This window comes from Nannobrachium achirus, assembly GCF_963921795.1.
Source record: "Nannobrachium achirus genome assembly, chromosome: 23".
NCBI lineage: Eukaryota > Metazoa > Chordata > Actinopteri > Myctophiformes > Myctophidae > Nannobrachium > Nannobrachium achirus.
Genome location: NC_137830.1, coordinates 28,606,732 through 28,618,857, shown reverse-complemented (window position 1 = coordinate 28,618,857; position 12,126 = coordinate 28,606,732). Strand labels below are relative to the sequence as shown.

General features: G+C 40.1%; 1 protein-coding gene across 1 annotated transcript; it reads right to left on the bottom strand.

The window, feature by feature from the left end:
• Positions 1 to 19: 19 nt before the first annotated feature.
• On the bottom strand, positions 20 to 9,988 carry slc5a8 (solute carrier family 5 member 8; the record flags this gene model as incomplete). The annotated part of the gene is made up of 17 exons (XM_080754303.1): positions 20 to 136; positions 239 to 327; positions 825 to 928; positions 1,494 to 1,717; positions 2,036 to 2,122; positions 3,208 to 3,275; positions 3,381 to 3,490; positions 3,856 to 3,944; positions 4,215 to 4,344; positions 4,665 to 4,805; positions 6,776 to 6,891; positions 7,239 to 7,277; positions 7,374 to 7,441; positions 7,622 to 7,673; positions 7,768 to 7,833; positions 8,228 to 8,347; positions 9,752 to 9,988. 17 exons carry the CDS (start codon positions 9,986 to 9,988, stop codon positions 20 to 22), a joined length of 1,857 nt encoding a protein of 618 aa, XP_080610429.1.
• Between the last annotated feature and the right edge of the window lie 2,138 nt (positions 9,989 to 12,126).

Here is a 12,126-nt window from a genome sequence, read left to right as displayed (position 1 = left end):
ACATAGAAGTAGGTGCATGCTATGTGTGAACGTTGCCATTTGCCAAGTCCAGCTCAATGTCACGGAAACCCGGATTGTCATTGCCACATTTCCTCTGTCCACCATTCCTCGCGACATCACGTGTTTGTCTTGTCACCTTTATCGAGAAGAAGAGCAAAATGAGAAAGGTTGACATGCTGTATCACAGAGCAGAGCAGATTTGCAGACATTGGGATCAGTGCTCCATCAATTCACTTACCTTTTCCATGAAGCATTTCAATAAGTGATAGGAATACATGTCTTCTTTCATTAGTGTAAGTCTTGATTCAACCTTCAACTTTGTGCCCCCTGAAAAACATGAACTATTTAAAGAACGTGGCATGCAAATACATACCAAACATTTATTCAGCCGTGTGTGAACTTAAAACAGTTTTTTTTTGTATGCAAACAAATAGGCCTGTGAGACGTCAGATTACGGTTGGTTAGTGTGTTTCAACTGTTTTCACACTAGGACCTCATTCACATTGATTGTGAAATCAAGATTATAATATAACACAATATTCCTGTTAAAGCTGCAATCCGGCTTATTTGAATGAATAAAATCTTATTTCAACCATTCTATATGACAGCGGTAGGAGGAGGTGGTATCACACCGGTGACATCTTACTGGTTGACAAGTTATACTCCCTGAAGCTCATAAGTGCAATATGTCCCCTTGCCAAGCAAGAATTTCCTCTTGGCTGAGCGGTAGATGTTTGGTCTCCAGTGAGGGAGACCCAGGTTAAAATCCTGGGTGGGACATAAAACATCACTGATTGTACTGTAACTGTTGCATGGGCTGATACCTGAGAGCAAGCTGACTACCAGCCCTACGATGATGGCTGTCATGGTTCCAATGGGACTGAAGTAGAGGTAGGAGAAAGAGTACCAGCTGTCTGCTAGCACTGGTCTGATGAGAAGAAACAAAAGCATTAGCGCTCAAGCACAGTAAAATCGCAAAAGATGAGAAAATCAAATTATCACATTATTTGCTACAGTATAATTTAATGCAGTGGTCCTCAACCTTTTCAGGCCGTGGCCCCCCAAATAATCAAATTTTAACTGGGGAGTGGGGACCCCCCCCAACCTGACGAGCACTAAGAGTTGAGGCATTACATTTTTTATAACACATTTCTATTGTGAAAATAGCAGATCTACATGCTCACTAGTGAGCATGTAGATCGGCTATTTTCACAATTTCTGCCTCTAATATTTGTCAATTTGGCCAATGTTTCATTTGTCATTTTAGAGGTATTAAAAAGTCCTTAAAGGTCCTTAAATTTATGTTGGTTTGTTTACTGCTGAGGGAGAAAACAATTTTGCACATTAAGCTAATCATCTGGGGACCCACCAAAATAATTTGTGGACCCCCCCTGGGGGTCCCGACCCATTATGCAGATGTAAAATCGTGCCCAGCTGTAACTGGTAATGTGGGGATTCAGTCATGCAACAGATCTGGCGGTGACACCGCTTACCTTACAGCTACGTTGTCTTGCCAGCTTGTGGTGTTGTTGAGCATCAGCAGCGCGGGCAGGGTAGCGGTGGACACGTTGAAGCCATCTGCCGTAACGTTGAAGCTACAGCCCTGAGTGCTCAGTGACAACGGCCTGGTCATCTCTGCAGAAGGAGGATATATCTGGGCTCCAATGCCCACCCACAGAGACAGAGCCAGTCCAGACATCACACCTGTCAAAGCACCCTAGAGAACACACTACATCATATATATCTTTAGAAGTTCTTCAGATAAATAATGATGATGCATAATGCATGTTAAACATCAATTATTATTATTTATTTATCAACATTGAAATGGATGCCTGTCGTTTTTTTTTTTTTTTTAGTTTTCTTTTTCAAAAACAAGGATGAAAACTTTGAAAGGATCAGATGGTTATTGTGCTGTGGAGAATTTTCCATGTGTGTTTACTGTTTATTTAAAAGTTGATTGCCTTACAAGCACCACATTAGAAAACTAGTAAAGTAGTTTAAATATAGTAAATTTAGTCAAGTGAATACTTACTGTGGAATTGGCAAAAGGACAGAGGAGGCCCAGTGAGAATAGACCAAGTAAAGGACCTCCAATGATCCCAAAGATAGTGATGACTGTCTGCATGAGGAGACACCAGTGTTCATTTTGAAAGCAAATTTAGATTTATTTTTAGTCAGTTTAGTCATAGTCTATTGAATACATTTTCATTTCGTTTTAGTCATATTTTAGTCATCTGAAAGGTTTTAATCTCGTTTTAGTCAACTAAATATAAGATTTTAGTCAACTAAATATACAGTTGATTTCGTCATCACAAATGCATTTTTGCGGGCCTTGATGACATCGTAATGTCAGATTTTACACTTGGTTGCATGCTGAAAATAGCCGATCTACAGTTAGATCTGCTATTTTCAGAGCACCCGAGCGCAATCAAACATAAAATGACTTTTACTCCTCCACATCTCCCTCACAACATTTTATTCTAGCTTGTATTTGTTGACGAAATAAAACATATATTTAGGCTTAGTTTTAGTCAAAATAGCGTAGTTTTTATTGAATGTGTTCGTCAGTAAAAGAAGGTAGTCAACGACCATTTTTCGTCATAGTTTTAGTCTATGAAACTATGACTGGGAGACACATCTACATTTCAGTCTAAACATCAATGGACTGGGTTGTGTAGATTCTGTCGTTTAGGTTAAAATGATTAATGATGACACACTATTGTATGCAGTGTAGTGTATGTATGTTGTTATTGTGTTTGGTTCGCTATGAAGTAATGAGACAAACATCGTTGTAGGTTGGAAACCTTGTACTGTATGTCCAAAAACGTTCGTTTTGCATTTATCATTTTAAAAATGATTGCAACTAGTGAAAACACCCTATCTACAAGCACACAACGCCTCGCACCGCAAGGCGTTGTGTGCTTGTAGATCAGCTGTTTTCACTACTTCTGTGCGACGGCCTTGTATGATGAAGCAGGGCTTTACTTTGCCAAAAAACGTACAAATCTGAAACTTGGAGATACGAGGTTTCTGCCCGACAGTGACGAAATATAATTGTACTACTGACTTTTCTTTGTAACAATCAACTTTGTTATTTGGTGGTAGTGAGGCGCTGAGGTACGCTAAGTATGCATGATGTATGGTTGATGATTACATTAAATACTGCTCAAACTGTATTCTTGTATTGTCTGCAGCAATCCCAACCTGAATCACACTGCCCATGAGTGAGGCCAGCCCAGCCATGCCGATGCAAACACCCCCATATGCAAAAGCTGCAATCAACATTGGGACAGAAAATGAGAGAGAATGTCTTCAGTTCATGTTGGTTCCCTGGCTCAGCAAGAGACAAAATGCTTGGTTCAAATGTCGGAACTTACTGAGTCCTTTAGAAGTCCAGGACAGATGTTTTTCTGACATCTGGGCGTGAGGTTTAATCAGGTCCTCTATCGTCACTGCAGCCAACGCGTTGATGCTTGAAGACACTGTGCTGAATATGAGAAAATTAACTGTGAATGAGAATTTCATTTGGAGGAATGTATCTATATATGATTCCTTCGTAGCCTGGTAAGCCCATCAGGAGTCATCATAAATGGTGCATCACTGCTTTAATAGCAACAAAAGTATGCTTCATCTAAGATCACAATAGAGACCCTAGAGACGATATTGTGCTTTACAACTGGGTGGTATTTCCAACCCTCGAGTATGATGTAAGAGCCACTGTGTGATAAGATTCAAATAGGTGTGTCGAAAAAGACTGTTAACATCACACAGACTTGATAGATGTAATCAGTGAAATGAACGTTGTTGTGTGGGATTTGTCTGATGGGGTCAAATCAGTGCCACTGCTGTCACCTTAGGGAGCCACTAAACGCTGCTGCTACGAACAGTCCAGGGAGGCCAGGGAAATCTCTCAGGATGTCCATCGCCAAATACGGCATCAGCTGTAGAGGATAGGAGTCGTTATCAGTATCAGTTCGGTATGCAACAGGCAGGATGTTTTAGGACGAATGTAACAGAGAGGAGGGATGTAACTTACAGTAATCCAAAAGTGTTTTACTATCATAGTAAAGTACTAAAGGTTAAATGAACTAACACTTTTAGAGTGTACTAACATATCAGTGATTCAGGTTATCTTGGGAGCCCTAGTTACCATGTACTATACAATATGTTTCTGTGTATGGTTTCTGTGTATTATCCAATGCTTTGCTCACCTGATCCGGAGCAGAGATCCGTCCGGATGTCCATGGGTCACAGCTCTTATAGACGGAGTAGAGACATAAGCCCGCAAACACAGAGCAGAGCATGATGGCCCACAGCCCTATCAGGTTCATGAAGAGAGCCCTGTCAAACCATGACACACAGAGCCAGTCCAGCAACACACACACATGCACATGCAAACATACAACACATTTGCACAGAGATGTTGGACCAGTGATGTACATAATAAGCACATGCTCACACACAAACGCACACATAAGAGACAAAAGAGGCACACATCCAGTTCGACAGAAACAAATAAACGTACAATTTAGTTTTACATGCATGCACATGCACACACAGTTGCGCACACGCATGCACGCAGACCTATCCTAACTAGTCTTTCACTTACAGTATGCATTCACTCAGATCAAGGAATTGTTACATGAAATCCTGTGACTCACGCTCTCGCATGAGTGATGGACCTGCAGGAGATGTATCTCTGAACCTGGGCCTGGTTTATGCCATAAACACTGACCCAGACAAATGTCCCTCCAAAGACCATGGTCCAAAAGGTGTGCCTCCTCAGAGGGTTCACGTCGAAGCTGGTATACAGAAGAGAAAAGAGAAGCCGTTAACCTGCCAGCTTCATGGCCCACTGATTCAGAACAAGGTTTTTGGTCCCGGGCCAAAGAATTGGTGATTTATACAGTACAATCCTTTTATACAACCCTTATTTCATTCCCAGAAATTCCAAGTAAATAGAAGTATCAAAATCATCAAAGGCAACATCCACTTTCGTGAAAAAGTTAGCATGTTTCACCCTTCTGGCCTTTGTGTTCCCAAAGCGAACCTAGCCTTTGAAGTATATTAAAACATTGCCTTCCTACAGATAAGACACTTTGTTCTGTCCAACTGTAAGTTTCCTATGCTCTCCTCATTCCCGACAACCTTGACATAAAATACAGTACATTCTTCACAGGGGGTCACCAGTTTTGGCTTGTGGTGGACATTTTTGTCAAAATTAAATTTTTGCCACGGACATACAAAATGAGTGGACAAACACATAAAGAGCTAGCCCTAAATAGGGGCGGCAGTGGCTCTGGGGTAGAGAAACCGTCATTAGAACACACAGGGTTCCTGAAGGGTTCCCAGTTCAATCCCGGGCTCCCCCAGAGTGTCGAAGAGTCCTTGAGCAAGACTCTGAACCCCTAGTTGCTCCCGGTGAGCAGGTTGGTGCCTTGCATTATTTCCTCTGTGCTCAGTGTGTGAATGTGTGTGTGAATGGGGTGAATGTAATGCACAATCTCTGTAAAGCGCCTTGGATAAAGGCGCTATATAAATGCACCTTACCATTTAAATGACCATTACAGATCTATAACTCTGAGGTTAGGGTTAGGTTTGAGAACTGCTAAGGTTTGAGAACTGCTGTCCCAGTGTACTCATAATGTACGTAGTAAATCATAGTGTCATAGAAAATCAGTGTACATATTCTGAAGAAAACCTGTGTAGACTGAAGTTCAGTAATTGGGTCTTAAGATCAAAATAAAAATAAGAATATTATTATGGTGTGTAAAAGTGAAATCTTGAATTTTCCTGGACAGGTCTTGCGACGGACACATTTGTCCACGTACGGACATAATTGATGACCCCTGATTCTTCATTCTATCCAACTTTACTTTCGCAACAATCATAATAGCCCTAGACTCTAGAGAGATGAGATATTGGGGGATCTGGTTTACAGATATTGGGGTTGAGCCCTGGTTCCAATACAATAAACTTTTACTTTACTTTTACATGCAACCAACTGTACGAGAACCAATGTGATCCCCATGACCCAGACTCTTAAGGTAATACTAAAGAACTGATATAAAACCACAACCTGCCTAGTTTTTGACAGTAAAATGTGGAGATTTGGGGAGTTTTACATTCCATAGCTGTGGAATATTGTAACTAGTGAGCCCTCTCCCTGCCACTCAATATAACGTTGCTTCCATTTTCATTACTGCATGGGTGCTGTGTTACAGACATGACTCAGGGAACAAGGAGCCGAATGCAACAGGGCTGTGTTGTGATGTTGAGGGGAATGCACCACCTAGTGGCTGAATGCAGGGGTCAAATGTGTCCATGGCAAAGACTTTTATTTTTACACACCATTAATTTATAATATTCTTATTTTGATCACAAGACCCAAGTACTGAAGTCTCCAGATTTTCTTCTGAATATGTATGACACTGAATTGCTATGTATGGCACATTATGAGTCCACTAGTACTAGTGGTTCTCAAATGTTTTATTTGCAAGGACCACCATAACTCTGAGAGTGTACAAATACGGGTCCATTTGGTTCCATGTGTACACTCATAGAGTTACAGACCTGCTATGATCATTCAGGGCTGCCTCTTTATGTGTTTCTGGTAATATTATTGTCCACTCATTTCTCGTCTGTGGCAAAAAAAATGCATTTTGACAAAAATGTCCACCACAAGCCAGCATAGCGATGACCCCTTGCTGAACGTTGTCTACATACATGTAATGCACAGCACACGTAATATTCAGAAACGTATCATACTCACTCCCAGAAGTTGAGTCTCCCCCCAAGCTGTGAGTCTGTGATGATGGTTTGGACTCCTCCTTGTAGGATCACAGATCTGATGATGACACACAGGAAGCCTGCCAGCATGATGCCCACCTGCCCCACAACAATGAGCACACTGTTGGTTATCCTGCAATTGCTTTGTGGCTTTGTGGTGAATCTGGAACCGACTTGTTTTGTTCATACATAAAACAAATGTTAATTATGTTAATACTCTACTTATAATGGATAAAGAATGTAGTCTTCAGTCTACTGTCTCTGTAAGTGGTGGTCATTTTCTGGTCATGGTGACCTACTGCTGATGAATAAGGGGATCAATAGCTTTGAAGTATTGTCATTAGGTGTCACTCACAAGTAGGGGTATGATGACACAAGGCATTAGCTAATGTGCTGTTTGGATCACAAAGGAAATAGAAACAATCTTGTATTAAGTGGGTTTGTACCTGAAATACGTCTGTCCACACCACAGCCTTCAGACCACCCTGCAGGAGAGAACAGAGGTATGTGTGTTATGTTGTCATCATGTTACTGTATGTTATGTTGTATCACAACTCCAGTGCAGGTGTTTGTCATCATACCAGGGTACAGTAGAAGGTGCAGACCACTCCTGTTGAAATCACTGCACTCCATAGGTCCATACCAGTCACTGGAGGACAGACAGACAGACAGACAGACAAACAGAGAAAGAGAGAGAGAGAGAGATAGAGAGAGAGAGAGAGAGAGAGAGAGAGAGAGAGTGTGCATAGTCGCCTTCATACAGGACAAAGCAAAGTGGCTTGGAGTGCCACTTAAGACCATGCCATGAATCTGAATAAAATGACAGTACCTTGGTTTAAAGCTAGTGCTGGGGTGTAGATGACAATTCCAGTGTAGAGTATCTGTGACACAGATAAAACATGAGAACATCATGCTTTCTTGTGGTTACAAGGCATTAAAATGGTTGTGGTGTTGGCCACCAGAGGCCTTACTCACTGTCTGGACAATGAAGAACACGGTTCCCAGCAGGCGTGTGACTCTGTTAAAGCGAAGCTCCAGGTACTTATCAGAGAGGGGCACAAATAGACCAAAGATATCTGGGTCATCCAGTCACAATTCTATGATTGTAGCTTTAATGAAACAAAACCTATGCAAATGAAGATTACTTTTACTGCAGTGCTTACAGTACACCCCGTCCATCATATTGGTAAATGGATACAGTAGAATAAAATACAATATAATATAACAGTGGTAGAGGTAATGGCAAGATCATAAACCACCAAACCACAGAAAACAACACAACACAGTATACTGTAACTCCAGTCAACTCATAAATCTGCATTCCGTTCAAACCACGATAACAGCATTGATAAAAAACAAAACAAAAAACAACACTACAGGCACCTCATAACTCCAACATCGATGCAAATTCAACAAGACCACACTCACGACTCACCTCATAAGTGCTGGTGATGCCCAGCCTATAGAAAACAGGCAGAAAGATCTCAGATGTGATAAACACTGTGAGTGCATAGGACAGGCCGATAAGGCTGAAGGTGGCTCCGAAGCGGTACACCTATAAGAACCAGTGATACAATGAGGTTTAACGTTTTTTATATGATCGTCACTTTTCTTTCAACAGATGGTGACTAGCATGCAACATTGGTGCATAATGTGACTGATGCATGGGCGAAGGCCAGTGGTATCCTATTTATTTGAACAAATATAAAATGGATCACTGTCAAATCAAATCAAATTTGACTGAGAGGCTGGTGAAATTCCATTCAGTGCAGGTAAGAAATTCCACATACTGTAACAGTGAGGATATAATGTGGATCTTATGTGGATCTTATGGGTCACAACAATAATATCGCTTTATTTTTTTGTATCTGGCAAAAGATTTCCATACAAAAAAAACTTTTTTTTTCTTAAGAATTTCATAAATAAATACAAAAATCAATTTCACAAGTAAAAATACAAATTAAGAATGAGTGAAAATAGCTGATCTACAGGCTCCACAATGCGGATGGGTTGTGAGCTTGTAGATCTGCTATTTTCACTAGTTTAGGTGTAATCAAAAAAATAAATATAATCTCTTTTGAGTCTCAAGCTAAGAAGTTTGAGAAATACTGATCTATGTGATCTATATGATGTCAGTTGTCTGACATATCTATGACGTGGGATTGCAAATTTGGGGGCGTTGACACCCGGTTTGCAAGTTATAGCACTGGACACATGGACACAGACACCCGCACACAGACAAACCCTCTTATCGATTTGGAAAATAATAAATCAATCAATTCTTTCATTGTCAGCATTGAATTTCTGGTTAGCCTGGATATCACAAACACTATTTGTTATGAATTATGATTATGGGACTGACCTTTATCTGATTGTCTCATATCTTAGAATAGAAAAAATAGAATAGTCCCCACTCCTTGGGGTGTTTTTGTCACATTACATGATGTTGTACAGTATATATCTTGAATGTATATAACAACTAGGAGCAGTGAGCAGCCATTGGATTCTACGCCACTCAGGAAGAAATTAGGGGTTAAGAGTCTTGCTCAGGGACACACGTTGACATTGCTGTTCACGTCACATACATACTGTATATATTCTCTGTGTGTGTAATAAACTTTAGAACTTGTCGTGTCATCTTGTCACACACACCTCACCTGAAACATCACTGAAACATCACTCACCACCCTTAGTTAGGGGGAGACTCTTAAAAGACCACATGGTTGGTCAACCAAAAATCACAACACTATTTGAGTGCTATATGGTCATGCTTGCACTGTAAAATCCTGAGTGTTCATGTACTCTGAGAAAAATGTACCCATATAAGAACACATTTCGCAGTGTGTATGTGTGTGTATGTGTGACAATAAGTGTCCATTTGGTTACATTTTCACTTAGATTAACAGTGTAGGCTACATGCTTGTTGCCCATAACTGTGTACTGAATGTGATCACCTCACCTCGGCGGGGCTGGCCAGCACCGTGATGGCCGACATGAAGCTGGCTGTGAGGGACAGGGACACGGGCAGGGCACTCAGGCTGCGGCCCCCCATCAGGAAGTCCCCGGAGTTCTCCTGGGCCCTGTCCTGCCAGGCATAGTAGACCCCGATGGCAGCAGATACCAGCAGCATGAGACCAAAGACCGCATAGTCTCCAGCCACGAAGGAACCCACCATCGCCGCCGAGGTCCCTGACATCCTGATGATGGCTCTCCAGTTGTGATGATTTATTCCTTTTCTTTTGCTTTCCAGGTGTTGATTTCTTCCTTTTCTTTTTGTGCAAAGCGACCTTTTAGACACTTAGAAAAGCACAATATAAATCTAAGCTATTATTATTATTATGTCACTCTTGGTACATTAAAATGAAGAAGAAAATTAATGAAGAAGAAGAGAAAAAAAAGTTTTTTTTATACCTTAAAGCGTGTATTTTCTTGGTCATTTTAAAATAGTCCTTTGTGCTTCCCGGTAGGAATGAGAGTGCAGTAAATGGGAGCCCTGGCAGATCTCCTGTTCATTCATGCACTGAAACATGTCTCTCAACTCTGTGTATTTGTGTATTTTAGAGAGAGAGAGAGAGAGAGAGAGCGGGGGAGAGAGAGGGGGAGGGAGTGAGTGAGAAAGAGAGTGAGTGAGTGAGTTGAAGGTGCATGGCATACTTGTGGGTGGGACCGTGTAGTGTGTGTGTGTGTGTGTGTGTGTGTGTGTGTGTGTGTGTGTGTGTGTGTGTGTGTGTGTGTGTGTGTGTGTGTGTGTGAGTGTGTGTGTGTGTGTGTGTGTGTGTGTGTGTGTGTGTGTGTGTGTGTGTGTGTGTGTGTGTGTGTGTGTGTGTGTTTGCGTTTAGCCTCCAAGTCAGGTGTAACTAAATGGTGTAGTAGAGTTACTAAGTACATTTACTCAAGTGCTGTATTGTAGCCTACTTTTACTCCACTACAATTAGTAGGCCTATAGTTACTTTGTAGATTTAGATTATTGCAAAAAGAAAATACACAAACCCTATATACATTTCAGCCATTTGAAAAATGGGCTTCTGCTATTTTTAAAAGATGTTTATACATTTTATACATTTGAAAAGTTGTTAAATGGGACATTCTGCATTGATGCTGCCAATACTTTTGTAGGCCTACTTTTACTCAAGTAAATATTACATTTCAGACTTTTACTTCTACATTGCAGTATACTGATACAAGCAAACTAAGAAATGTGAGTTCTGGGTACTTTTTCCACCACTGTATTTATTAAAATAGCATCATGACGTATTGTGAGCTTTTTATATCTGCTATTTATATAAGTGGTTAAAGGACCTACACCATGAATTTTCACTTTTTCTATTTTAAAACCTTTTTTTGGGGTCCCACTGGCACCTTCTATCCTCACAAAGTCCTATTTCTGTACATTGTGTCTTTCTCTGGTTTTGGGAAGAAAGAGATGAAAAGCTTTCCACGGGTTCTCAGAACAGTGCTGTTCTGAGAGTTGACGCATGTGACGTCACACGCGTTTCCCGTTTTTTTTTCAGAGTCAAAAAAAAAATTTTTTCAAAAAAAAATTTTTTTTTTCAAAACTTTTTTTTTTCAAAAATTCTTTTTTTTCAAAAAAAATGTCAAAAAGTCAAAAAAGAAAATTTTCAAAAAAAAAGTTTTTTCAAAACCTTTTTTCAAATTTTTTCAAAAAACTTTTTTTTTTAACTTTTTTTTTTAAAAAACTTTTTTTTCAAAAAACTTTTTTCAAAAAACTTTTTTTTTTCAAAAACTTTTTTTTTCAAAAAACTTCTTTTTTTTCTGGAAAAACCCCACTAGATGCGCCCCTGAGCAAACAGAGGCCGTTTTGGTATTGCAGCTGGAGAGCCTCATTATAGTAGAGCTAGAACAAACAAAAAGAATGGTCAGAGTGTTTGTTGAGGGTTAAAACCTGTCTAAGACTTAATTTTGAGCATATATTTATACAAAAAATATAGTTTTAAAAGCATGGTGTAGGCCCTTTAAAGGAGTAGTTCCCCCCCAAAATGACTTTTTTTCTATTGATTTAATACTCATGCCATGGAGAGTAGAGTTCAATAATATTTATTGTTTTTTGTCACATGCCTAAGACAAAAATTTGATTCGAGTAAATTTACCCCCATTGATTCCGGATGGGGACCCGTTGAAACGGGTCCCCATCCGGAACGAATGGGGGTACATTTATTGTTATCACATTTTTGTCTTAGGAATGCGACAAAAAACTAAAAATATTGTACTCTAGTCTCCATGGCATGAGTAATCAATAGAAAAAAAGTCATTTTGGGGGGGAACTACTCCTTTAATGTATGTTTTGAACAATAAGCAAATTAACAAAGGCCTACA